This window comes from Elgaria multicarinata, chromosome 21 (genome assembly GCF_023053635.1).
Source record: "Elgaria multicarinata webbii isolate HBS135686 ecotype San Diego chromosome 21, rElgMul1.1.pri, whole genome shotgun sequence".
NCBI lineage: Eukaryota > Metazoa > Chordata > Lepidosauria > Squamata > Anguidae > Elgaria > Elgaria multicarinata.
In genome coordinates this window covers 8,205,973-8,233,225 of record NC_086191.1, presented here as the reverse complement: position 1 = coordinate 8,233,225, position 27,253 = coordinate 8,205,973, and the positions used below count along the sequence as shown (strand labels likewise).

The 27,253-nt window shown below is 49.4% G+C and overlaps 2 protein-coding genes across 2 annotated transcripts in view; one reads left to right on the top strand and one right to left on the bottom strand.

Moving 5' to 3' along the window:
- The window catches only part of SLC27A3 (solute carrier family 27 member 3), a 270,600-nt gene that overhangs the window by 167,491 nt on the left and 75,856 nt on the right, over positions 1–27,253 (top strand). The window lies entirely within an intron of this gene.
- DENND4B (DENN domain containing 4B) overlaps positions 1–27,253 on the bottom strand; it is a 56,197-nt gene that overhangs the window by 16,338 nt on the left and 12,606 nt on the right. The window contains exons 2-16 of the mRNA XM_063146020.1: positions 24,409–24,725; positions 21,408–21,660; positions 20,595–20,664; positions 18,843–19,012; positions 16,953–17,194; positions 15,469–15,535; positions 12,381–12,439; positions 11,033–11,177; positions 10,015–10,190; positions 8,427–8,527; positions 6,123–6,338; positions 4,112–4,257; positions 3,648–3,787; positions 2,250–2,373; positions 615–821 (exon numbers count right to left, since the gene is read on the bottom strand). Coding sequence (XP_063002090.1) covers positions 615–821; positions 2,250–2,373; positions 3,648–3,787; positions 4,112–4,257; positions 6,123–6,338; positions 8,427–8,527; positions 10,015–10,190; positions 11,033–11,177; positions 12,381–12,439; positions 15,469–15,535; positions 16,953–17,194; positions 18,843–19,012; positions 20,595–20,664; positions 21,408–21,660; positions 24,409–24,707 — 2,415 coding nt within the window. The 5' untranslated portion in view covers positions 24,708–24,725. The remainder of the gene's footprint in view (positions 1–614; positions 822–2,249; positions 2,374–3,647; positions 3,788–4,111; positions 4,258–6,122; positions 6,339–8,426; positions 8,528–10,014; positions 10,191–11,032; positions 11,178–12,380; positions 12,440–15,468; positions 15,536–16,952; positions 17,195–18,842; positions 19,013–20,594; positions 20,665–21,407; positions 21,661–24,408; positions 24,726–27,253) is intronic.

Sequence of the window (27,253 nt, the reverse complement as noted above, 5' to 3'; positions counted from 1 at the left end):
ATAGTTTAACCCTGCGTGGTGTGAAGAAGTCCTTCCTTTTCTTTGTCCTGAATCTCCCACCCATCAGCTTCATGGGATGACCCCATGGGGTTCTAGTGTTTTGAGTGACGGAGAAAAATGTCTTCCTATCCACATTCTCCATACCAGGCATCGTTTTCTACACCTATATCCTGTCTCCCTTCAGCTTCCTCTTCTCCAAGCTAAACAAACCCAGCTGATGTAACCTTCCTTCGTAGGGGAGATGCTCCAGCCCCTTCATCATTTGAGTTGCCCTTTTCTGCACTTTTTCCAGCTCTGTAATATCCTTTTTAGCTGTGGTGACCAGAAGTGTACACAGTATTCTAAGTGTGGTCGCACCATAGATTTGATCGGACCGAGGGTCCATCTAGTCCAGAACTCCGTTCATACAGAAGCCAACCAGCTGTCAACCGAGCAGGGAGGACACAAGTGGACCACCGCCTTCCCACCCAAATTCCCCAGCAACTGGTGCATATAGCCCTATTTTCCCCCCAGCTGCACATTTTTCCCCAACTGCACACTAAAAACACACACACCCCTGGGGGCAGAAGTGTCAGGAGGAGGGGTGGGGAGAATGGTTGAACGAGCACCGATACCTCGTCCGGCAACACCACCTTCTTGGTCTCCATCTGCTTGAGCACCTCGTACGCCGTCTGCAGGGCCCGCACCTTGGAAGCCGCTGCGCGGACGTAGGTGGGCAGCGTAATGAACCACAGGCCGTAACAGTGGCCGAGCAGGCACTTCGCCCACATGTCGGGCACCGAGGAGTACTTCTGTGCTACCCTCTGGGCCACCTTCATTTCCTGGAAAGGATGAGATGGAGATGCGGGGCGGGAGAAGGGATTTAATTTGAGCTCATTTAAAAAACACACAACTGCTAACCCATTCAGGACAGCTCGTATCCCCTCGGCTCAACAGAACTGGGTCGCCGTTCTAATTTCTTTTAAACAATTAAGGGTGCAACATGCATAGCATTGCGCCCTAAATCAAACTTTAACGTCTTCACATATACAAACGATACCATTGTTAGAAATCATCCTTGACTCAAACGAGTGGGGGAAAAAAAATCTACTTTTCTTAACAGTTTCACGTGTACAGATATGACCACTCGTAATCAAACGTATGTGATTTTCTTTCTTTTGCTTTGAGGCAAGTCCGGAAAGACGCTTGAGATTTCGGGGAAATGTCACTCAGATGAATCTTCGTTAATATATGCCATAAAGGGGAGCTAGGTTTCGATGACATTCTATGACATCTTCATTTCTCCCCTGATGAGTCTACGGCCGTTTTTCAGCTAACACTATTCGGCAGACAAATCAGTCAAAATGCACCCAGCTTCTTCGTATGGGACATTCTTTGCCCCCAAAGGACTAGGAACTTGGTCTTAAAAACAAAAGAAAACGAAAAAGAGGAAGGCTGTGACCTTTTCTGAGTGGAGAGATGGATCATTCATGCTGGCTCTGTTCAGACAACACGTTAGTCAACACAGTGCGAAAACTCCACTCAACAGTTGAGTTTGCAACACGCTCTAACTTCACCATGGTGTGACTGTGTTTGATTGACAGTTCCTCCGCCCTCTCTCCTCCCCCGGTCCTCCCGATGGTATCCCAGCAGCCATTGCTGCAAAAAAACCAATCCTGGCAGCTCTCCAAGAGTGGCACACGCTCCTTTTGCCGCTCTTGCCAGGGAACTCTGTAGCCAGTAGGAAAAGTCTGCTCAACGCGTGATGGAAAAATCCACGGAATCCTCTACACAACACAATGGTTGTACAGGAACTCTCCTCTGCAAAGCATGGATATTCTGCGTGGAGTGTTTTTTTGGGGAAAAAATCCACTGTGGGGGTGGAGTTTTCCTTCCACTGTGCAGTTCTAAAAAACACGGTTGAGAAACGTGTTGTCTGAACAGAGCCAAGACGTACCCAGCTTCTTCTCCTTCGCCACAAAGGACTAGGAACTTGGGTTTAAAAACAAAAGCAAATGGGAGGAAAACAGGAAGGCTGTGACCTCGTCTGAGCGGAGGGGGGGATCGTTCACACTCTGATCCAGTCCTTCCCATGCTACGAAGTTTGATCGGTCCAATTTCGTACCTCGCCTAAACACTTACAGCGGATACCCGCCGCTTTCCAAACCTCGCCTTCTGCAAAGCCTCATGGATCCTCCTGCCCCCAACGGCGCCCGTCAAGCCGTTGCGCCCACCCACCCACACACCCCGGTGCGGCCGGCACCACTTACCTGCTTGGTCCTGCGTGGCGCGGGGCTGCTTGGAGCGCTGCTCCGGGCTTGGCAAAGCGAGGGCATGAGCTGGTCCTGGGGGCGCTCAAAAAGCTGGGCCTGGAGCTTGGGGAAGCCGTCGTACCTGGGGGAGAACGGAGAAAGAAGCAGGACTGAACTTAGGAAAGGGGCAGGGCAGGGAAGGCGCGGACCTGAGCAAAATAATAATAATAATAATAATAATAATAACAACAACAACAGCAGCAACAACATATTTATTTCTTACCCGCCTCTCCCTTTGGATCGAGGCAGGGAACAACATTAGAACAGGAATCAATACATCTTAAAAATTCATGATTTTACACTGATCTGGATAGGCCTGCCGGAAAAGGCTAGTCTTTAAAGCTGCCTTAAAATCACACAGAGAGTTAATTTTACGAATCTCCTCCGGCAGGCCGTTCCACAATCTGGGGGCGACAGAAGAAAAGGTCCTCTGGGAAACTGATGTCGGCCTAGTTTTAGCTGACTGAAGTAAGTTCATCCCAGAGGACCGGAGTGTGCGGGGCGGACTATATGGGAGAAGGCGATCCCGCAGGTAACCTGGACCCAAACCATGTAGGGCTTTGAAAGTAATGACCAACACTTTGTACTTTGCCCGGAAACTAATTGGCAGCCAGTGGAGTGATTTTAATGTTGGGGTAATATGCTCACCCCTAGATGTACCGGTGACCAACCTGGCTGCCATATTTTGAACTAGTTGAAGTTTCCGAACTAGGTACAATGGTAGCCCTATGTAGAGCGCTTTGCAGAAGTCAAGCCTTGAGGTTACCAGCGCGCGCACAACTGTCTTTAGGTCTTCCGACTCTAGGAAGGGGAGCAGCTGGCGTATCAGCCGAAGCGGATAGTAGGCACTCCTGGCCATCGCATCTATCTGGGCTGTCATTTGGGGTGACGGATCCAGGAGCACCCTCAAACTGCGAACACAGTCTTTCAGGGGGAGGGTAGCCCCATCCAGAACTGGCTGACACACCTCCAAACCTAGGTCAGAGCCCTTGACAGCGAGCACCTCTGTTTTGTCTGGATTCAGCTTCACTTTGTTTTTCCTCATTCAGCCCATTACTGCCTCCAAGCATTCATTCAGAGGAGACACACTATCCTTAGCTGATGCTGTTATTGAAGGCATAGAGAAATATATTTGGGTGTCATCAGCATACTGATAGCACCCCGCCCCATGCCTCCGGATGATCTCTCCCAGCGGTTTCATGTAGATGTTAAACAGCATTGGGGATAGGATGGCACCTATATTTGGACGGGATCTTCAAAAAGCAGTTTGTTAATAAATAAAAGCACAGGACTGGACCCGGGAGGGCACGGGTGAACTGTGTGCGTGCACGCGGAGGGTGGTAATGAGAGACTCACTGGTAACGTGGTAGCAGCTCAGAACCGTTGGGGGCGGTCGGCTCCTCGGGAGGCATGATAAAGACGGTGTGTTCGCTGCCGTGCGTGTCGTCCAGTTCGATCAGGGGGGATTCCTCCGGCTTCTCCAGATCCACCTGCACCTGAGCGGGCACACGGGGAGGAGGAGAGAGAGACAGATAGAGCGAGGACCAGCTAGAAAGGAGCAGCATTAATTTCCCTTGCTAAACGCTCGGGTAATACCAGTGACATGCCCCAAGGGCCGACAGAAGCGGCGGCCTGGGATTTGGAGGGGGAAAGAGGCCCGATCCAGGGTGCGATGGGAGTTGTAGTCCGAAGGATCTGGAGAACACCAGGCTGGGGAAGGCACCCGCTTCCCGAGTCCCGGCTGACTAACCCGCGTCGGGTCCTTTCATTTCATTTGTTCCATTTCTATGCCGAAGTTCACAAGGATCCTGGCGCCCTACCTTCTCAACGCAGGAGTCGAAAAACTCCAGGCAAGTGTGCCGGTCGCTGACGAAGGAGCACTCTTCAATGAACTGGGTGAAGAGCTGGGTGCGCAAGAGCTGCACGTAGAACTTGTGGTAGGCTCGGTCCCGCGATTTCAGGAAGCCTGTATGGGGTGCGGAGGGAGCAATTAAGGGAGCTCCTGATGCAGGAGCCCCAGGAAAGGGAGCTCCATACAGGTCAGCACCAGACAGGGGAGAGCTTCCATTTTTCAAATTAATCCTCCTCATCATCCAACTATTCAAAAAGCACCTAAAATATTCTAACCACTCTATGGGTATTGAAAAGTAAGGCAGGGAACAACATTAGAACAGGAATCAATACATCTTAAAAATTCTTGATTTTACACTGATCTGGATAGGCATCTTATTTTTAAAGAGAGAGGGCCTTCTCGGTGGCTGCTCCAAGGCTAGGCTGGCTCCCTCTGTGCTACGGTTTCGGAGGCAGGGAAAACCTTTTTTGTTTCAGCAGGCTTTTGGAACTAGACTGGACCTGTGTTCATGTATTGGATTCCCCCCTACACACACACACACACACACACACACCTTTTAACCTGTTACAGATTTTAATTTTCTAAACATGTTTTTAATTTTACTGTAGGTTTAATTCTATTTTGAGCCTCGTGTGGCGCAGAGCAGTAAAGCAGCAGTTTCTGCAGCTGAAACTCTCCCCACGGCCTGAGTTCGATCCCAGCGGAAGCTGGTTTCAGGCAGCCGGCTCGGGTCGACTCAGCCTTCCATCCTCCCGAGGTCGGTAAAATGAGTACCCAGTTAGCTGGGGGAAAGGGAATCACGGCCGGGGAAGGCAACAGCGAACCACCCCGCTATAAGGCCTGCCAAGAAAACGTCAGTGAAAGCTGGTGTCCCTCCAAGAGTCAGTAATGACTCATTGCTTGCACGAGAGGTTCCTTTCCTTTTCTTAATTCTATTTTAACTTTTGTAATTTATATTAATTGTTCATGTTTTAATCTTGTAAACCATCCTGAGTCCCAGTACAGGGAAAAAGGTGGGATATAAATAAATAAATATAACAACAACAGCTTCTTAAAAACAAACAAACAAAGAATGGCAAAGGTCAAACCCTTATCTTCTCTCTCTCACACACGCACATGTAGGGAAGGCCTTTTGGGGGGGGGATGCACGCTGTGAAACACACGTGTGTCATTAAAACACACACACACTCACTCACACACACACAGACGAGAAGTATGCTTTTGGCTCCTGACCTGTGGTTTCGACTCCTACGCAAAAGTAAACGGTGAACTAAAATAGCCTCGTGCAATTAACAGACTAAATCCGTTGTACAGAAAAAAGTTCTGCAGCCGGTGGCTGGCTGGGGAATGCTGGTTTAGGACTTTTTTTCACGCTGCAGAATGTTGGGAGTTGCAGGACTTTTTTCCCTGCCTGGACATGCCACCCTAAGAGAGGAATCCCGCGGCCACTAGGGATGTAGCAGTTCTCCACGCCAGAGGCGCAGCTCTGACCTAGGAGGAGGCCCTCCGGGGAATCTCTCTTCCTGGCTGTTTTGGAAGGCTCCGTGGTGGTTCCGTTCCCCCAAAGTCAGGACGCTGACCTCGGGGGAGAGAAGGAGAGGGTGCATTGCAAGGTGGGATGCGGAGAGGGCGTGGAGCCGCTAGACTGAACAGCTTCTCAACCCCCAACCCCTGGCAGAGGGAGCAGGTTAGAGGGGCTCAGAGACTTCTCTAACCCAAAAAAAATGCTCTAATGGATGACGGAGAAGCTAAAATAGCCTCTGTCCTTCCTCTGGCCGTCTGACGGTGGAGGCCTTTGTCCTTTGAGCATCTTAGCTCATAGCACTGCTCTTTAAGATGGCTTCAGTTGAATGCCAGCCCTAATTAATAGAAGGGGAAATCAAGACCGGCCCCATGTGGGCGGTCAGGGTCTCCTCCTCCTCCTGGAACCCACAACCTCCGAGGCTGGCCACTTTGTCCCCGGGGCGAGGGGGGAGTACCCTGGAGGGAGAAGAGGCTGCTGGAGTCCCGGGTCTTCTCGGAAGGTGCCTGGGTGATCGGCAGGAGATAGGTGCGGTAGCCTTTCAAGAGGCAAGCCATGAAGCGTAGAAAGGCTCCCTGGATGTCCAGCTCTAGCTGCTTCCGTCGGCCGTAGATGACGTCGTAATCGGTCAGCAGGAACTCCAGCGTCGCCTCCTCGACCGGCCGATTGTACACTGGGGAGGGAAAGGCGCAGGGCGATTCAGGTTGTGAGGTGTAGCAGCGTCAGATGCGGCCTTGAAACCAGGTCATGCTACTTCTCCATCTATCTCACTAGCCTCTACCATCCAAAGCCTAAACTGCAGTCAATGCTAACCGTGGCTTCTTGAAACAAGCTTCATAAACCAAGGTTTGAAGTGGGCTTGTTTCAAGAAACCATAGTTAAGGACAAACCACGGTTTGTCTGGGTTTTGAACGAAAGCAACACGGTGGCCGGGTTCACACAACATGACAACCCACATTCCAGGTTGAGTGTGGGCTGTCGTTAAACTGCGGGTTGTTCTGTTGCGTGAACCCAGCCGTGCTAACAAACCATGGTTTGTTATCTACGAACAACTCATGGTCTACAACCTCAAAACAAACCATGGGTTCTCTTTATGGGCTGTTTGCAGCTAACAAACCGTGGTTTCTTAGCGTGGCTGGGTTCAAACAATACATCAATCCATGGTTCAACAACTACCCATGGTTCAACCTTGTAATGTGGACCGGCCTGTGTTGCTTTGTTCAAACCTGGACAAACAATGTTTAGCCTTGACTATGTTTCCTAAAACAAGCCGATGATCTGGGTTTCCCAGAAAATTCTGAACTGGAAAATTTCCCATTGAAAATTAGGTTCATTTGCATAAGAAAACTTTCAGTTTGTCTTGGGAATTTTTCCAATGCAAATTAGGTTCACTGGCATAGGACAAGCGAGAAAATGTAATAAATAAATAAATAAATAAATAAGATTCAATTTGCGCTGGAAAATGCTCAGATCCAAATTAGGTTTATTTGCACGGGAAAATTTTCATTTTGTCTTGGAAAAAAGTCCAATGCAAATTAGGTTCATTGGCATAGGACAAGATCCAGTTCGCACTGCAAAATGCTCTGATGCAAATTAGGTTCATTTGCACAGATTCATTTGCATAGGAAAATTTGCAGTTTGTACTGGAAAATATTCCAATGCAAATTAAGTTCATTTGCATAGGGGGAAAAAATCAGTTTGCATCAAAAAAAAAAATGTTCTGATGCCCTAGAGAGATCTAATTTAGCATAATTATTTCATTTGTATTTCGTAAACAAAGCTAAAAAAAAGTACCGCGTCTTAATTTTTTGCCCCGATACACCACAAATATTTGACCTGAAATATTTGACGGGGGGGGGGGGGGGGAAATTAAAGCACACTTAATGTGATTTAAAATACATTTAGAATACATGTAAAAACATTAAGGGCAATAGCACGTATTTGCTTTGCGTTGCTTAAGTTTAAGAAAAAACACACTGAAAATTGCCGCCACGCTAATTAATTTTAGCAACCCAAAGAAACGTGCATGATACGCTGATAAGCATAAGAGATCATCTCTTATACTTAGATTGTTGGGGCACCTTCAGTTCTGCTCTTACTATTTATTAGTTCCACCACGCTGAGAAATACGCCTATTTCAGAGGAATAAACTCTTGAAAAACAGTCACTACAACTTTGAAACTGCCACACTCGTCTGATGTTGTGTTTGAGGGAAAGGAAGCAGCAGCCAGGCACCTCTCCATCATGCCTGGGTCCAGCTCCAGCTGAGAGCCCCCTCCCTCCTGCTACCAACTGTAGCAGTTGGTACTGCTACTAAGGCCGTTGGAGGGAAAAGGAAGCAGCTGCTGAACTTTGCAACTCAGAATCTAGTGCCTGAATTTGCTTCTTCTTTTTCCTCCTCCCTCCCCATCCCACTTTCCTTTTGTGTCGTTTTTTTTTTTTTTTAAAGACTGTAAGCCTGTGGGCAGGGACTGTCTCGAGAAATATTTTTGTAGGCCGCCTTAAAAGTGCTATAATTAATTAATTAATTAATTAATACCGTATTTGCAATTGGCATGCATTTCTTTTTTTTTTTAATGAACGAGCTGGAAAACATTCCGCGGAAAACGAAAGCCCCGGAAAACGTTTTACCCGCAAGTCGCTCGTGACGGCCTCTCCCGCTTCCGCGACCAGAAGCAATTCTGCGACTCTTGTGTTTCTCTAAGCGCCCTCTCCCGCCCTGCGTCTCCCCAGTCATCGTCCCCAGCCACACTTTACTCACTCTCATCCAACTGATGGTACTGGGAGTTCAACGAAGCCAACAGCACCTTGCACGGTTTCCGGGGCAGGGACCGCGGCAACAGCAGCTTCCGCTCCTCACACCTGCGCACAGAGCAAAGCTGCCCGTACGGTTAGTGCCTCCTGGCGCTGCGCTCCACAGCCACGTCCCTCCACCTGCTCCCCACTGGCGCAGGGCCTGTTTCGCAAACGCAGCTGCAAGGGGCAGGGGGATCACGCCGCAGGCTGCGGTGGCAGGAAAAACCGAGCGCCCCGATCCAATGAAGTCCCACTGAGTTTAATGGGGTTTAGCCCCGAGTAAATGCGCACAGGGCAGCAGCCTTAAATATCGGAGTTGACTTAACCCATATCAGAGCTCTGGACCATCTAGCCAAATTGTGTTTGGGGGTCTCAAGAGAGAGGGCCTTCTCTGTGGTGGCCCCCCCAACTGTGGAACAATCTCCCTGACGAGGCCCGCCTGGCGCCGACATTGCTATGTTTTCAGCGCCAGGTCAAGGCTTTCCTCTTCTCCCAGGCAGTTAGCAATATGTCATCAGCCTGAGTTTGTTTTTCTATGTTTTTGTGGTTTTAAATGGTATGTATTTTGTGATTTAAACTTTTTGTATATTGTTTTTAAGTGTTTTTATCCTATGTAAAGCGCCCAGAGAGCCCTGGCTATGGGGCGGTTTACAAATGTAATAAATAAAATAATATTAATTATTAATAATAATAATAATAATAATAATAATAATAATCATCATCATCTCACAGACTTGGCATGCGGAAGGTCCCTGGTTCTATCCCCGGTAGGGCCAGGAAGGGCTCCTGCCTGGAAACCCGGAGTGCAGCTGCCAGTCAGTGCAGGTACTACTAAACCAGATGCAGCAAGGACCGTGGCAGGCGTGTACCTCTCCAAAGCCTTCTGCCAATTCTGCTCCCCCTCCCCCTCAACCTTTCTGCAATTCGGAGGTGCAAAAGCAGAGGAGCCTCCAAGGTGAACCCCCAAAAGAGAGCATCATCTCAGGGTTCTGGAAAAGGTGTTATTAGTAAAACCATTTCCAGCATCCTTAGACAATTTGCTCTTTGGGAGAGTTTGGATCGATGTGAGGCAGCCTTAACTCTGGCCTTTTTTTGAGGACTGAAACTTAAACAGGACCTGCCAGGGGATGGCCCTGGAGGCTTCTGAAGGCAAAGCCTCTCCATCCTGCCTGGGTCCAGCTCCAGCTGAGAGCCCCCTCCCTCCTGCTACCAACTGTCACCGCTGAACTTTTGCAAGGAAGAATGTAGCGCCTGAATTTGCTTTGCTTTTCCTCCTCCCTCCCAATTCCCTTTCCTTTTGTGTCATGTTTTTTGTTTTTGTTGTAGATTGTAAGCCTGTGGGCAGGGACTGTCAAGAAATATTTTTGTAAGCCGCCTTGAGAGCCTTTTTTGGCTGAAGGGCGGGATAAAAATGCTCAAATAAATACATAAATATAAATAAAGCATCTGTGCTTCCAATGAGCTTACGCCCCAGGGATAAGGGAGGAGTCCCTGCAGGGAGAGGCGGGGGAGGAGCAGGCCGGCCCCGGTGCCCACCTGCAGGTGGCACTCACTGGAAGATGGTGTTGGTGTCCAGATCGACGCAGATGACATCATGCGGAGGGTCGTGGAGGTCGAAGTAGCTAGAGTGGATGCCCACGATGAAGGGCACCGGGGCGCACAGCACGTCGGCCAGGGTGAGCGGGCACAGTGGGATGTACGGGCACTGCCAGTGCAGCGGGAAGATCATCTGCGGGAGCGGAGGCAGGAAGGGGGCTCAGAGCTAGAGGAATAAAAACGGGCCGCGAGGACCGGACGGAAGGGGCCGCCACGGCCTCCCGGCCACAGTCGCACCCGCGAAGACCAGTGCGAGGAGTCGGAACTCCTGGGGAAGGAAATCTGGCCATCGGGGTGGCCCTGTGGGCAAGAGGAGCCACTTGCCAGCGGTCGAGAAGTGCCACCACGCCGTTCGGTTGCTCATTCTGCCCCACGCAAAATGTATGCATGATAGGAAGAAGGCCTTGTCTATCGCTCCGGCCTTAATCTCCTGCCGATCCGTTTCACTGGTTCACCCAAAAGGGTCATGGAAGAAGGGGAGGAATGTCTCTCCCTCGGTGATGTCCGGGGCTGACGAATCCGGCCCCGGCATTCCTGAGCCAAGCTGCGGGTCTTCCCCAGGAACTTTTTGGGAGTTCTTCCCTTTCTTAAACCGACATTTAAACAGGCTGCCATTTGCACAGAGGTCGATTTAAGGGGGGGACGGGGACACCCAAATATCTGTGAGCTGGCCCAACTTGACTTGCATTGAATCGGGCCAGATCACAGGTAAGTGACCGAAATCTGGGGGATCAGAGCTGATGAAAGTTTGGCAAACATCACCCACCCACCCTGGACGGATTCCTTTCAACATCCCTCCTCTCCAGTCACTTTCTCCAAGCCGTGTTTAATTCCATAAACCTCAATCACACTCCTTTTTAGTCGCCTGCTTTACAAGCTAAAAAACCCGAAATGCTTTCAGCTTTCCCCGTCGGGAAACCGTCCCCGACCGCTGAACCACTCCCGACCGCCAGATCCCACAGGGCATGAACTCACAGAGACCAGGGCTTCGCCCACGCTGGTCAAGACGTCCTGCCGGAGGGAATGGATCAGTAGCTTCTGCTCCGTGAGCACGGCCACCATGAGGGCGACGGCGTTTTCGGGGCCCAGCGTCTGCAGCAGGGTGAGGAAACTGGCGCCGCTGCACGAGAGAGGGACACAAGGAATGGTTATCACCTTTAAAGCCCTACATGGTGTGGGTCCAGGTTACCTGCGTGGGTCCAGGTTACCTGCGGGATCACCTTCCCCCGTACAATCCACCCTACACGCTCAGGTCCTCTGGGGAGAATTTACTCCAGTGAGCCAAAACTGGGCTGACAACTGTTACCCAGAGGACCTTTTCTTCCACTGCTCCCAGACTGTGGAACTGCCTGCCACCAGAGATTCGCCACCTTAACAGTCTTGCCAAGTTTAAGAAAGCCATAAAGACTGATCTCTTCCGGCAAGCCTACCCAGATTTTTTTTTTAACACGTCCAATGGTCATTTTAATATTGTACCAGTTATATGTGTTGTTAACCAGATTTATGCATTTTGTAGTGATTTTGTATTTTATTATTACATTTATATACCGCCCCATAGCCGAAGCTCTCTGGGCAGTTTACAAAAGTTAAAAACAGCGAACATTAAAAACAAATAGACAAAAATTTAAAACCATCAAGTCTTCATGATTTTAATTTTTGTGAACCGCCCAGACTGTTAGAGCAGTACGACAATGGAACCAGTTACCTAGGGAGGTCGTGGGCTCTCCCACACTAGAGGCCTTCAAGAGGCAGCTGGACAACCAACTGTCAGGGATGCTTTAGGGTGGATTCCTGCATTGATCAGGGGGTTGGACTCGATGGCCTTGTAGGCCCCTTCCAACTCTGCTATTCTATGACTCTATGATCCTTTAGGTGCCAGAGAAAGACAAGACGGGCCCTACTGGATCAGTCCAGAGGCCTCTCTGTCCCAGCTTCCTGTTCCCACCGTGGCTGATGGGAAGGCCGGATGGAGAGGCCAAAAAACTTCCTGGCTGTTAGAGCAGTACGACAATGGAACCAGTGACCTAGGGAGGTTGTGGGCTCTCCCACACTAGAAGCCTTCAAGAGGCAGCTGGACAACCATCTGTCAGGGACCGTCTACCTTGCTGCAAACCTGTTTTGCTACTAAGATGAGAAGGAGAGGCTTGCTTTGTAGGCATGCGGGATGGGGTTTTCTCCTGCATTATTCCCAACTTTGGAAGGCGTTTCTTTGGGAGTTTCTGTGTTCCAGAAGGGGGTGAAGGCACGTCTTTTTAACTCAGGCTTTTAAATCGCTGCAACGACGATACAAATCTCATCCCAGCTGGTCCCAGGTCCCCCATACCTTAGCGGCAGCGGAGATGAAACGGGTTCACAGAGAAGCAGGTTATCGTAGGAAGACATCTGGAAGGGTCAAATAAAAATAAAAATGGAGCGGGTGGATTAAGAATGGCTCCCGAGTCCTTTCACGCGAAGAACGTCAAAAAAGCAGAACAGCCTAAAACGTTCAGCAGCGAAACCTGAGCACTGTTTCTACCCATTTGGGTGGGTTTTTTTTCCTCCCAACCCGCCCATCTATGGCAAAACCACGCTGATACAGCCTTGCCATTACGTTCGAGGGTGTGAAACCGACGCCCAGCGTGATCCTAGGCGGGCTTACTCTGTAGTAATCCCCTCAGAGTTCAACGGGGCTTGCTCCTAGGTAAGCGAGGACGGCCAACAGAGGCGGCTCAAGTCTCGTCGTATGCGCTGGAGAGCGACCGAAGTAATAAACAGGCTTGATCCTTAAATCCGAGCTAAAAAGCATGTCAGATTGGAAGGAAAGGAACCTCTCGTGTAAGCACTGAGTCATTACTAACTCTTGGAGGGACGGCAGCTTTCGCTGACGTTTTCTTGGCAAGCCTTATAGCGGGGTGGTTTGCCGTTGCCTTCCCCGGACGTTATTACCTTTCCCCCAGCTAGCTGGGTACTCATTTTACCGACCTCGGGAGGATGGAAGGCTGAGTCGACCCGAGCCAGCTGCCTCAAACCAGCTTCCGCTGGGATCGGACTCAGGCCGTAGGGAGAGTTTCGGCTGCAGAAACTGCTGCTTTACCACTCTGCGCCACACGAGGCACATGTCAGATTACTTGTGCTTTTATAAAAAAATTTGTAGCTTAAGAGTTGCCAGTTTTATTTATTTGGGGGTTGGAGTGGGAGGCAAACCACAGGGCCCCTATCCGGAATGTACTCCCTATCCGGATCGCAGGGGCTGTGCTAGTTTGGTGCTGAAAACCACTCCCTCCCAGGCTGCTATTTATTTATTATTTATTTATTTGCAATATCTATATCCCGCTCCGTGTCTAAAACAAGATTCCGGAGCATTGCACATTAGGTATAATCAGTAAAATGAAAGGAGATTTTTAAAAAGCAATTTAAAATTGTTAAATTTTGTCCACCGCTCTGAAATCCTGAATGGGGGCAGGGGGGTATATAAATATTGTAAATAAATAAAAATAATAAAACAAAGGACCAGTAAAAACAGTGGCTGGCCTGTTGAGGAAGGCTTCCTGGAATAGAGTTGTTTTCAGGAGGTGCTGGAAGCAGCCTAGTATTGGCGCCTGCCTGACCTCCAGGGGCAGGGAGTTCCAAAGGGAAGGGGCCACCACACGAAAGGCTCTTCTCCTGGTGGATTCCATTCGGGTCCTAGGTCCATCTGGAACCACCAGGAGCATGTCCTCAAACAACCTCAGTCACCGGGCAGGTTGGTAAGGGAGAAGACAGTCTCTCAGGTTTGCCCCTGGACTGCAAATGACCTATAAAGCCCAATATTCTGGATTGGGGCGCAGCGTGGTTTTCTCTTCAAAATAGGGGTATATCCAGATGGAGATGGGAAACCCCTGTCCCTTATGCCTGCTCCCCACGTATTTATTTATTATTGCATTTATACACGGCCTTTTTTCCTCCAAGGAACCCAAGGCAGCATACATAATCCTCCTCCTCTCCATGTTATCCTCACAACAACCCTGTGAGGTAGCTTTGGGCTGAGAGTTTGTGACTGGCCCAAAGTCACCCAGTGGGCTTCCATGTCCGAGCGGGGACTAGAACCCGGATCTCCCGACTCCCAGTCCAACACCTTAGCCACTACACCACACTTAGGTCTTGGAGAGAATGCAACCGACTAGAGAAGACAACCTGGCCACGGTGACACATGCCTTAGTTACATCCCGACTGGATTACTGTAACGCGCTCTACTTGGGGCTGCCTTTGAAGAGTGTCCGGAAACTCCAGCTGGTTCAAAGAGCTGCAGCCAGATTGTTGATCGGGGCTGGTTACGGGGAGCAGACAACTCCCCTGTTAAAACAGCTCCACTGGCTTCCAGTCTGTTTCTGGGCACAATTCAAAGTGCTGGTTATGACCTATAAAGCCCTATATGGTTCGGGTCCAGGTTACTTGAAAGAACGTATTCTCCCTTATGAGCCTGCCCGTGCTTTGAGATCTTCTGGAGAAGCCCTTCTTTCAGTCCCACCTTCTTCACAGGCGTGCTTGGTGGGAACATGGGAGAGGGCCTTCTCGGTGGCTGCTCCAGTGCTCTGGAACTCTCTTCCCGGGGAAGCTAGGCTGGCTCCCTCCTTGATGGGCTTTCGGAAGCAGGCAAAAACTTGTTTGTTCCAGCAGGCCTTTGGAGAATAATCTGGCCCTCCATCTATGTTAATGTCTTATAATTTTGTTGCGTATTTTAAACGTTTATGGTTTTGTCCCCTTATTATAGCTATTTAAAAGAGGGCAGGGCAACTGCAGCTTTAACTGTTAAAGCTTATAGTAAAGTATTAATAAAGTAATATATACAGGCTATTATAAAAGATATATGCAACTATATATCTATAGTAATAATAATAATAATAATAATAATAATAATAATAATAACAACAACAACAACAACAACAGTGACTTAAATTTAGAGATGGGGGGGCGTGGATTTAATTTGGTCTGCATTTTAAGCAAACCAATCCATTGAGGCCTTTCCGGACCGACATGCACCTTTCCGGATTTTTGCGGTGAAATCCTTGGCTGAATAGGCGGGTACGAAACGCTGCGCACATCTGGGACAGGCGCCCGCAAGCCCATGCACACGGAGGGGAGATTGTGTACAAAACGCAGGCGAATTTTTGCGCTTAAAAGTCATTTGCAGACGAACGCAGAGATGGGACAGAAGAAGACGGCGATGGAGACGCTAAGGGAGGCGCTAAGATGAAGCGAAACGGGTGGGAAATCGATCGAGGGAGGCGCTAAGGGAGAGCGTCCTGTTCAACGGGGCGAGTTCGAGTCCTCAGTTGCCTGAAGCAAATGGAAATGTTTTTTGTACAGGCGGGTCTCCCGTCCCTAGGGAGGAACGCCATGGTGGAACACACGAACACACACATACACACACACAATAAGCCGTTTCTGCTCACCTGAACCAAGATCCGAGGTCGCTGCGGAGACGGGAAGGGAACATTGTGCATGAAATGAGAGATGTGCCTAGAAGGGGCGAGAAAGAAGTCACAGGGAAGAAGAACCGAAACGCCCCCGAACACCAGCAACGAAGCCACAACCGCCAGCTAACTCCCCACCCTGTTCCGCCTTGAAGCGTGATCAGCAGCAAACGCACAAGGCAAACCCGGCAGGCTACAGCAGGAAGCATTTCTCCGGGCTAGGCAGACCTTCGGCCTGATCCAGCAAGGCTCTCCTGGGTTAGGGAAGGTGATCATCTATCCTTCAATGTCATAAGATCAGTCTTTTGGCTGTCAAAAGGAGAACCTTCACACAGCGCAGAGTTAAACTGTGGAACTCACTACCACAGGATGTCGTGATGGCCACCCATTTGGATGGCTTTAAAAGGGGGTTGGATCAATTCCTGGAGGCGAAGGCTATCCATGGCTACTAGCCCTGATGGTGGTGTGCTATCTCCAGTATCTGAGGCAATAAGCCTGTGTGCACCGGTTGCTGGGGAACATGGGTGAGAGGGTGCTATTACACCATGTCCTGCTGGTTCATCCCTGGCCGATGGTTGGTTGGCCACTGTGTGAACAGAGTGCTGGACAAGATGGACCCTTGGTCTGATCCAGCAAGGCACTTCTTGCTGGGTCAGACTGGATCCACTTCACAAGCTGAATATGAGCCAACAGTGCGATATGGCTGCAAGAAAGGCAAATGCTATTTTGGGCTGCATTAATAGAAGTATAGCTTCCAAATCACGTGAGGTCCTGGTTCCTCTCTATTCGGCCCTGGTTAGGCCTCATCTAGAGTATTGCGTCCAGTTCTGGGCTCCACACTTCAAGAAGCACGCAGACAAGCTGGAGCATGTTCAGAGGAGGGCAACCAGGATGATCAGGGGTCTGGAAACAAAGCCCTAGGAAGAGAGACTGAAAGAACTGGGCATGTTTAGCCTGGAGAAGAGAAGATTGAGGGGAGACACGACAGCACTCTTCAAATACTTAAAAGGTTGTCACACAGAGGAGGGCCAGGATCTCTTCTCGATCCTCCCAGAGTGCAGGACACGGAATAACGGGCTCAAGTGACAGGAAGTCAGATTCCAGCTGGACATCAGGAAAAACTTCCTGTTAGAGCAGTACGACAATGGAATCAGTTACCTAGGGAAGTGGTGGGCTCTCCCACACTAGAGGCCTTCAAGAGGCAGTTGGACAAGCATTTGTCAGGGATGCTTTAGGGTGGATTCCTGCATTGAGCAGGGGGTTGGACTCGATGGCCTTGCAGGTCCCTTCCAACTCTGCTATTCTATGATTCTATGTTCTTAACCCAGGAGGACTGGATTTGGCGGCCTGCAGGACTAATGTTCAAGACCTCTGGAATAGATGGGACTTTTGGCCTGATCCAGCGACAGGATCCTTGCTACGTTTGGATTCCCGGCCACGCTACCCACCCAGGCCCAACTTACGCCTCGAGAGGCAGCACGTGCGGCCCTGAGATGCTGTAGCGGTAGAGGAAAGTGAGGAACTTGTGGAAGACGTCGAAGAAGGGCCAGTGAGACAAGACGCAGATGCTCTTGCGCGTCTGTACCGACTTGCTGGTGATGGGACGCCGGTCGACCACGGTCAGCAGGTTGAGCCACACGCACTGCCGCTCCGAGAGGCGTTCCCGTGGGAAGGGCTCGTAGAACTGGATGGCAGCACCATACACCTGGGAGGGAGAGGAGGGGGGGGGCGTCAATGCACTTCAGCAGCCTTGGCAAAACAGCTGCTCGCCTGGGGCGAGCAAGAAGTGGTTCCAAGCGACGAGGAGGAGAATCTTTGATAAACTGGGAGAGCGATGCTACTTTTTTACAGGGCAAAAGTAGAGAGAGAAAAGTCTTACGTTGCTATTTGTAGGGTGGGGAGACAGGGCTTGTAAAATAAATCTGGTGCAGTAAAAGAAAATCTGCAGGGCTGTTCACGTGCAGCTAGGAAATGAATACTTCACATTCAGTGTCAATTTCACACATTCATGAATGGTATCTCAGTAATCCTCACAACCACCCTGTAAAGGAGGACAGAGCGATGTCCTCCCTATTTCAGATTGACTGGGGCAAATCTCGTGCTGTAGGGTGCATGGATGGTGGTTTCCTCGAAGCCACAATCACGCCCGAGGCCTGGAGATTTAGAACAGGGAACTTCCCATTTCGCAGCTCAGTTTTGTAGCAACCGTGTGGCATAAGTTCACCGACCCGCAAGTCCATCAAGGTGGCCTTGGTGGCCTCTTCTCTCCGCAGCCTAGTTTCCCTGGCTGCAATGGTCTGCAACAGGGTCACTGGAACAACTTACTGTAACACAGGAGCAAAACAGCCGGAGCATTCACGGGGCCTTTTCTGCTGTGGCCCCGATTGTGAAATGAGCTTCCCAGAGAGATTCGCCTGCCATCTGCATTGCGTTCTTTCCAGCGCCAGGTGAAACCCTTTTTTTCCCCCCAGGCATTTTAGTCTTTCTGATCCATTGTTTTTAAATCTGTTACTGTATTTTAAAGCTCTGCATTGCCGCTTGGTCTTATTTTGGTTTTTATTTACAGTGTCATTTTAAACCTTTAAATTACGATGTATTTTATGCAGCGTTCTGTGGTTTCAATCGTTGTGAGAGAGCTTCGGCTATTGGGCAGAATAAGAAGGAAAGGAAAGGAACCTCTCGTGCAAAGCACTGAGTCATTACTGACTCTTGGAGGGACGCCAGCTTTCGCTGACGTTTTCTTGGCAGGCCTTATAGCGGGGTGGTTCGCCGTTGCCTTCCCCAGCCATGATTCCCTTTCCCCCAGCTAACTGGGTACTCATTTTACCGACCTCGGGAAGATGGAAGGCTGAGTCGACCTGAGCCGGCTGCCTGAAACCAGCTTCCGCTGGGATCGAACTCAGGTCGTGGGGAGAGTTTCAGCTGCAGAAACTGCTGCTTTACCACTCTGCGCCACACGAGGCTAATGAATAAATCAATGAATTCAAAAGTGCTCCACGGACGCTTGATATTAATACCTGCCCCAATAATACTGATAATAAGAATAATATTTGTGACGATGAATTCAAGGCTCGTTCTAGAGCCAAGTTTGCTTGCCTGCTGAGCAAGCATCCCTCTTTAACCCACCCTGGTTGCAACAACACACATACATGTACGCACATTCTGAGATGAAGCAGTCCTGTAAAGTGGTATAGCCCTCCACCCCGAGTGTCCTATTCAGCGCTGAGAGGCGATGCTGGTGCTCAAACTGCCTCCCCAAACATCAATTTAGTGATGCTGTGGTGTGACCCAGACCTCCCCGGGGTTTCTACGGATTTCCCCCTTTCCTCTGAAAGAAATAATGATCATGGTACCTTGTCCCCCGAAGCTCCGGTCAACACAAAAGTGGAGAAGACAGGGAGTTGGTACTTGGGATCAGCCGGCCAGCTCTCGATGGTGGCCCCCATGGGCAGGCAGAAAACGGGAACAGATTCAGGCAGGGGGAAAGCTTCGTTATCTTCTTCCGGGTAGCGGCTAAGGAGACCTGGGGAAGAGGTGACCCATGAGACGAGGAACAGAGAGAATAGAGAGGAAGGGCCTACAGCTGATAAGGGTGCTTCCTCGCCATCAGTGGCACCTACTTGTCCCCAATGATTCGTGGTTTCGCAACCCCCAGGCCTGACTACTCTTATGCTCCATGTAAGGCTGCCCTGGTCAGAATATTGGTCTCAGAGAGCAGGGGATAGGTTCATTCCGTTGGGCAGGAAGGGGAGGCGACTGGAAAGGCTAGGATATGATTTACCCCAAACCTCCTCCCCCTTCTTTCTCTCTCTCCAAAACGTTTTTCTCCTCCAGGTGCCTACTCCGAGGGAAGCTCAGAGGGTGGCAGCAAGGGAGAGGGCCTTCTCTGTGGCAGCCCCTCAATTGTGGAACGATCTCCCCGATGAAGAGGCCCGCCGAGCGCCAACACTGTTATCTTTTCGGCGCTGGGTCAAGACTTTTCTTTTCTCCCAAGCGTTTAGCAGCGTATGCTGAGTTTTAACTGACTCAGGATTATCTTTGGCCTGGCTGAGAGTTGAAAAATTGTTTTAAATGTTAGCTGTTTTTATGGTTTTAAATGTTGTATGCTGATTTTTAATGTTCAGTCTTTTCATCTTTGTAAACCGCCCAGAGAGCTTCGGCTATGGGGCGGTATATAAATGATGCTGATGCTGATGCTGATAATAATAATAATTCATTATCATCATTTTTAAAAGCCTGTCTAGCAAAAAAATCACAGATGGGAGGATGGGATGGCAAAGACAACCTCCACTGCGCCTCTGGCCTTCAGCCTGGCAGGGCGCAGGAATCTTGGAAGTCTCCAAGGTCAGGGTTTCTGAGCAGCCAGGGTGCAATCCATAGGATTGCACCATAACTGACTTTTAGTGTTGGTTTGACTAGAAGAAGAAGAATCTCGTATTTCTCAGAACACTCCTGCTTTCGATGGGAGGCAAATGACGAGGTTTGCTAAGTAATCGACAAAGCTTTTATTAAGCAACAAACGTCTCTTCTACCTGAAGAGAGTCTCATCTCTTGGAAATGTCCTCCTAGGCAAAACTATGCAAACTAAGCGAGACAATTGTCCACTCAAGGAGAATAGGAAGCCACTTCCCAAACGCCCGTAACTTCAGAGCGCCTGGTGCGGAGGTAGGTTCTGGCGTAATCGAACTGACTTTCTCACGCCTTCCTTCCGCCCTGTGCATTTGAGCTTCCGGCAGACCCTAGCATCAGCTAGCTTGTCGGGACGCTCACCTCCGGAAGAAACCTCACTTCCCACCGAGTGTGTAGGATTTGGCCTTGAGGAGATAAGCTCTGGAGAGGGCTGACTCCCAGCTGGGGAATTGCCCGTGAGAGCTTCCTCCCCCACTGGTACAGGCTGGCTGGTGTCTGGTGCTGCATCTTCTAGTTCTGAATCTGATTCTGACTGATTACCTGAAACATCTTCTCCCAAAACAGGGGCACTAGGGTTAGACATGACAAAGAACCAGGTTGCTCGGTGAGTGATATATAACCTCACACAGCTTAATACGGAGCTAAAGATCCCCCAGGAGGGAACACTCATCCTTCCTCAGGCGTGCCCAACATACCTGCCTCGTACACCAGAGTGTTTCCTTTAGCCAACGCGATCTTGTAGCAGATGAAGAGGGCCGGGCCCCACTGTGGGGTGGAAAAGAGGGCAGCGTAAGAAAAGAAGGGGAGAGCGATCACCCGACCTGTGGGAGCAGCAGCGCCTTAGACAAGGTCAGACTACTTGTCTGTTATCGTCTGCTCCACTAGATGCGTTGGACTGTAACAACCATCATTTCCATCCAGCCTGGCCATTGTTTGCGGTTTCCCATTCTAAAAGGTTGAACTGGCCCACTTAAGGCTTCGCTACCGGCAATAAGAGCTTTAAGCTCAAATATCCTGGCGGTTTGGGGCCTGTCCACCACTGGAATGCGGCCCCTGAGAACCCTCAGAGTGAAAGAGGTTCAACGCCCCTGCGCTAGGGCATAGGAACAGTTCCTGATGCAAAATGGAAAAGATTTCCAATGCAAATTACCCAATGCAAATCAGCCTACTTCAGACGGGGAAATATCGCACAAAAAAATCCCGGTTCCAATTTTGCGCAAAAATTCCCCAGTCCAAACTTTGCGCAAAAAATCCCCCGGTCCAAACTTGGCGCAAATTCCCCAGTCCAAACTTTTCGCAAAAATCCCCCGGTCCAAACTTTTCGCAAAAATCCCCCGGTCCAAACTTTGCCCAAAATCCCCCGGTCCAAACTTTGCGCAAAATCCCCCGGTCCAAATTTTGCGCAAAAAATTCCCCAGTCCAAACTTTGCGCAAAAAATTCCCGGTTCAGCTAAATCCCAGAACACTTCCCTTTCACGGCCCCCTCCTCTTCCTCCTCCAGTCCTCACCATGCCGGCGTTGAGGTTCCGGTCCACGCGGGAGAAGGTGTGGGGCGTGCTCTCGCCTTTGCTTGGCATGATAAGGCAAATGTCGGTGATGCCCAGCGTGCTGTAAGCCTGGCCCTCGCTGGCCCGCCGGTACGCCAGGAACGTGCGCTGGTGCCCGGGTCCCCCCGAGGTCAGGTTAGCCGAGTGGCTGTAGGGAGTTGTGTCGAGGATTTTGAAGCCCGGCTTGGGGCGATCTTTCCCGTCATAGTGTACCCTGCGGGAATGTCAAGCGCAATGAGAATGTCATACCAGAGAAAGAGCAGAGGGAACGACCCGAGCAGGGATTACAGGAGAGGGGTGCATTGATACCAAAACTTGGGGTTACTTCATGACACCGACTGGAGGAAAGAAGTCCTTCACGAAAAGGATCCATACTTTGCTAAGATGCGGCAACTGTCACGGGCAAACTGAACCCCACGTACCACTCCGTTGTGCTTTTTACCCTGACTTCCGCAAAGATCTTATTACACCAATTCTCTTTAAAAACAACAACAACAGGGAGATCTGAAGCATTTTATTTCAAATACCTATTATCAGATCGGAACCCCCTGACAACGTAGCACGGTTCTGTGCATCTGCTCTCAAACCATGATGAATCAAGCATAGTATGCCTTTATAGAGGTACCGTTATTATTCCGTTTATGACATCTTGTGTTTCAGTTACGTGACTCTTGTTCCCCTTTCTTTAACCGAATTGCATTCATAATAGTTGTAACTGTAGTTACGTTACCCTGTTGGTTTGTGACACTTGTCGCCCTGTTCTTAATTTGGCTTGCTTTTATAATTACTGTGTCTTGCTTTTATAATTACTGTATTTCTAGCTGTATTTAATCCGCTGGTCTATGACCGTAATAAATTTGATTGGACTGGAACGGTCACGGGCTTAAATTAGGGGCTTTGAACCTCAGGCCTGCAGGCCGAATCCGTCCCAACCTGAGACCCCAATTTTTACACCCTTTTTCCCTAACCATCAATCATGTGTGTGTGTGTGGGTCTTCCTGGCATTTGTGGATTTCCCCCCCGTTCTTAAAGGGTCAACATGCCGTTCTTCAGATTTATACTGGCAGTCGGAGATGGAAGCTGAAACAGGCTGGTGGTTTTAACCCCGCCTCTTCTCCCTTTGGGCCCGCCCATCACTGGAAGGCGGGCGCAAGGCCTTCTCCAAAATGGAATCCATCCCTGGGGCTGAAAGAAGTTGAGCACCCCTGGGCTAGGTGGACGAATGGCCTACATTGTGCATAATAATATAATTATTTCTTACCCGCCTCTCCCTTTGAATGGAGGCGGGGAACATTAGTACAATACAATATAAATCAAATACTACAAATAATAATTAGGAGAGCATCTAAAACCAATATAACTTCAAAGTAACAATCAAGACACCTTAAAATTCTTGGTTTAACGTTCTTCTGGGTAGGCCTGCCGGAAGAGGCTAGTCTTTATAGCTGTCTTAAATTCGGAGAGAGAGTTAAGTTGACGAATCTCCTCTGGCAGGCCATTCCGCAGTCTGGGGGTGGCAGAAGAGAAGGTCCTCTGGGTAACAGTTGTTAATCTAGTTTTTGCTAGCTGAAGAGGATTTTTCCCAGAGGACCTGAGCGTGTGGGGCAGATTGTACAGGAGAAGGCGATCCCACAGATAGCCTGGACCCAAACCATGTAGAGCTTTAAAGGCAATAACCAACACTTTATACTTTGCCCGGTGGATGGCAACAAGGGAGAGAGCCTTTTCGGTGGTGGCCCCCCGACTGTGGAATGATCTCCCCGATGAGGCTCGCCTGGCACTAACACGGTTATATTTCAGGCACCAGGTCAAGACTTTTCTCTTCTCCCAGGCATTTAACAACACTAAGTTTGTCTTTTAACGGACCCCAGAACTGTTGTTTTTAAATGGATGTTGTTTTTATACCGTTGTTCTTATGTTTTTGATGGTTTTAAAGTTTGTATAGTTTTTTAATGTTCACTGTTTTTAACTTTCGTAAACCGCCCAGAGAGTTTCGGCTATGGGGCGGTATATAAATGTAATAAATAAATAATTGGCAGACAGTGGAGTGATTTTAATGTCGGGGTAATGTTTGTCAAACAAATCGAACAAAAGTCTCACCCATTTGCCAAATTCAATAGTTATCGCTGTTTTCTTGCATGGAGAGCGCCACGATCCCCCTGCCATGTAAATGTTAAAGATGTGACAGACGTAAGTACTCCCCAGAGGACCTGAGCGTGCGGGGCGGATGGTACGGGAGAAGGCGATCCCGCAGGTAACCTGGACCCAAACCACGTAGGGCTTTAAAGGTAAGTAGCACCTTTCTCCTGCTGCCTCCGCTTTGGCTAATCCTGTCAAGGCAAGGACTGTCTCATTTGCTACGGATTGCTCTATTTAGCCTCGCATCCATCCCAGACTTAAACCCCTTGCTTTGCACCCCACATGGGCGGGAGGGCGCTGTTGCACCGTGTCCTGCCTTGTTGGTCCCTGGCCGATGGCTCGTTGGCCACTGTGTGAACAGAGCGCTGGACTTGATGGACCCCTGGTCTGATCCAGCAGGGTACTTCTGATGTTCTTAGGTTTCCTAGGAGGGAAGGGAATTGTATCTCTAGTTTATACTATCCTAATAGATACCCAGATGGGTCCCGGTGGTGGGCTTGAAGAAAGTGTGGGAAGGAGATTTTGGAAGGGAATTCGATGACACTAGCTGGAATAAATTACGGAAGAACAGGCCATTTAGATCAATATCAGCTTCTATTCGAGAAACGTCTTTGAAAATAGTACACAAATGGTACCGTGCACCAATACAGCTGGCACGTTTTACTTCAATGTGCAGCCATGGTTTCCCCGCTAAAACTGTATTACTATTTTGTTATTCTTATATAACAGCCGTTTAGATATAAATTGTTAAGGGGCTGATCCCTTTTTGGTTACAATAAAATTATTTTTTTTAAAAAAAAAAAAAAGGGGGGGATGTTCTTACCCCAGTTCGACAATGGGCGGTTTGTCCCGGCCCCGCTTGTAACAGATGTACATTTGGGGGTTGTTGAGCAGGCCAGCGTTGAGCTCCACAGGGTTCCCGGACGTGGTGCGGTCGATGCAGGTGAAGCCCTGGGGGACCTCCTCGCCCTGAGAGCGGACGATGACAGCCACATCCACAATGGGCTCGCTGGGCCGGGCAGGCCGGGGCGCCTGGCTCTCATCCTCAAGCGTCTTGGATGTATCTGCCAAGCCGGCCACCACGAAGTAGTCCACCAGTTGGGGAGCCCACTCCTCCGTCATGGCGGCAGCTCACGGCATCTAAGGCAAGAGAGGGTCAGTGAGGGACGCAAGGATGTCACATGATGTGATGGTCCCGCCTCCCGCCCTGGTCCCGGCCAACGGCAGGCCTGGAAACTCCACTTAGAACTCCCGAGAGCGCGTTGCCATGGCGGGGAGGGAGGGAGACATTCCCCTGCCTCTACTTTTGCGGGGCTGGGGGGGGGGGGTCGTCCAACGAAACCGATTGATTGATTGATTGATTTCACTTATATACCGCCCCCATAGCCAGGGCTCTCTGGGCGGTTTACAGAAATTCTAAAAAATTAAGATTAAAAACGAGTATACAAAATTTAAAATTCTAAAACACAGAAACATACACACATAAAGCATTAAAAGCCATTAAAAAACTAAACATGTGGGTGATTAAGATGTGCCGCTATATGCCTGGGCAAAGGGGAAAGTCTTAACCTGGCACCGGAAAGATAGCAGCGTTGGCGCCAGGCGAGTCTCGTCAGGGAGATCGTTCCATAGTCTGGGGGCCACCACCGAAAAGGCCCTGTCCCTCGTTGCCACTCTCCGAGCTTTCAGAATAGATTTCTCCATTCAGTGTGGAATTAACAAGGGAGAGGGCCTTCCCGGTGGTGGCCCCCCGACTGTGGAATGATCTCCCTGATGAGGCTCGCCTGGCACCAAAATTGTTATCTTTTTGGCGCCAGGTCAAGACTTTTCTCTTCTCCCAGGCATTTTAACAGCTTTTAACAACGTTAAGTTTGTTTTTAATGGACCCCAGAATCGTTGTTTATAAATGGATACTGTTGTTTTTATGTTTCTGATGGTTTTTTAAATCTTGCATACGGTTTAACTGTTGTAAACCGCCCAGAGAGCTTCAGCTATGGGGCGGTATATGCATGTAATAAATAAATAACCTGTGGAACTCGCTGCCACAAGATGTTGGGACGGCCCCCGGCTTAGGCGGCTTGAAAAGAGAGCTAGACAAATTCAGAGGTGCCCCTCAATAAATCCTACTTATGATTTGGGCTGGGCGGATTTCTGGACCGGGTCAGTTTTTTCTACGTTCCTTCAATGTTCTGTCCCGTTTCTGCATTAACTTTTAGAGGGGCGAATCTGCATGAAATATCGTACACCTTCTATATGCGTTTTGTATGTGTTTTTCATTAATGTAAGAAGTTCCAATGCGTTTTTATCATGGACTTTTTAATATGCACTTTAATGTAAAGAACGCATTTTATATGCATTTCGGCACTTTGGCTAAGCGCCAAACTGCAAACTGCAAAATTCGAAGGAGTGCGAAATCAGAAGGATAACTGCGTTTCGATCTGTACTTTAGTTTCAGAGGTCCAAATCAGGGTCCGTTGGCTTCCGAACCATGGGACAAAATTATTGCTCTTTTCCTGGGCTTCTGGGTTTTTCTTGGAGTGCTCTGGATGGTCACCAAAGTAACACACACGTCTACAGCCATTCTGGGGTGTGCAAATTTGGGGGCATGGTCTGGTATTCGCCCGAGGAGAAATTGATTCCCTCTCCCGAAGAAAGAGAAATTAACCACCTTATTAATCATGGGGCACTTAACAATCTCTTGCAGGGAAGTCTCTTTATTGGGGTCAGAACCTAGGGTGACCATATGGAAAGGAGGACAGGGCTCCTATATCTAACAGCTGTATGGAAAAGGGAATTTCTGCAGGTGTCATTTGTAGGCATGCCGCAACTGGTGAAATCCCCTCTTCATCACAACAGTGACAGCTGCAGGAACCCTGCCCTCTTTTAAATCTGGTCACTCTAGTATAGCTCCTGCAGCTACAAAAGGGGGAAGGGCTCCTGTATCTTTAACAGTTGCGATGAAGAGGGAATTTCACCGGGTTCTGCACGCATAGAAATGACACCTGCTGAAATTCCCTTTTCTATGCAACTGTTAAAGATACAGGAGCCCTGTCCTCCTTTTCATAGGGTCATCCTACAAAACACCCACCCACTCCAAAAATACATAGTCTGGCCAGCTTGTGGTTCTCCAGAGGGCCAGAGGGGAACCCCTGACAGGGTGGATTTGGCCGGCCTGGGGTTCTGTACCCCACTCTAGCCGCTCTTCACAGGGAAGGCGATCCGATTCTTTTGGTTGCTCTGCACACGCAAGCAAGCTAAAAGAACATTTTGCAGCCTAGCTGAGGTTTAGCTATAAGGCTGTTTTTACTTTCTGCTTGCAGGGAGTTTACTTTCGCACCCCGAGGTGTGAATTGCAGGAAAGCAGGCTAAAGCATCGATTCAGACTTTGGAAATCTCAGAGGAGGACAGGAAACCGCTTTCGCTTTGCAAAACTCGCGTGGTTCTCAGTTTACAGGGTTCCCAGCCCTGTGGATCTATGGGACAAGAAAGGGGAAGGAATTAGCCCGGAGCAGAGTGGTGTCAGGAGTCACGTTCCTGCTGATATTGCAGAACTCACAGAGAGCTGGAAGGAGAGGGTGCAGGTTCAACTGGGAGAGGAAGTGGTTGGACTCTTAAGTGGCTTTTCTTCTTTCTTTCTTAAAACAACTAAGTTTCATCAAGACTAAGTG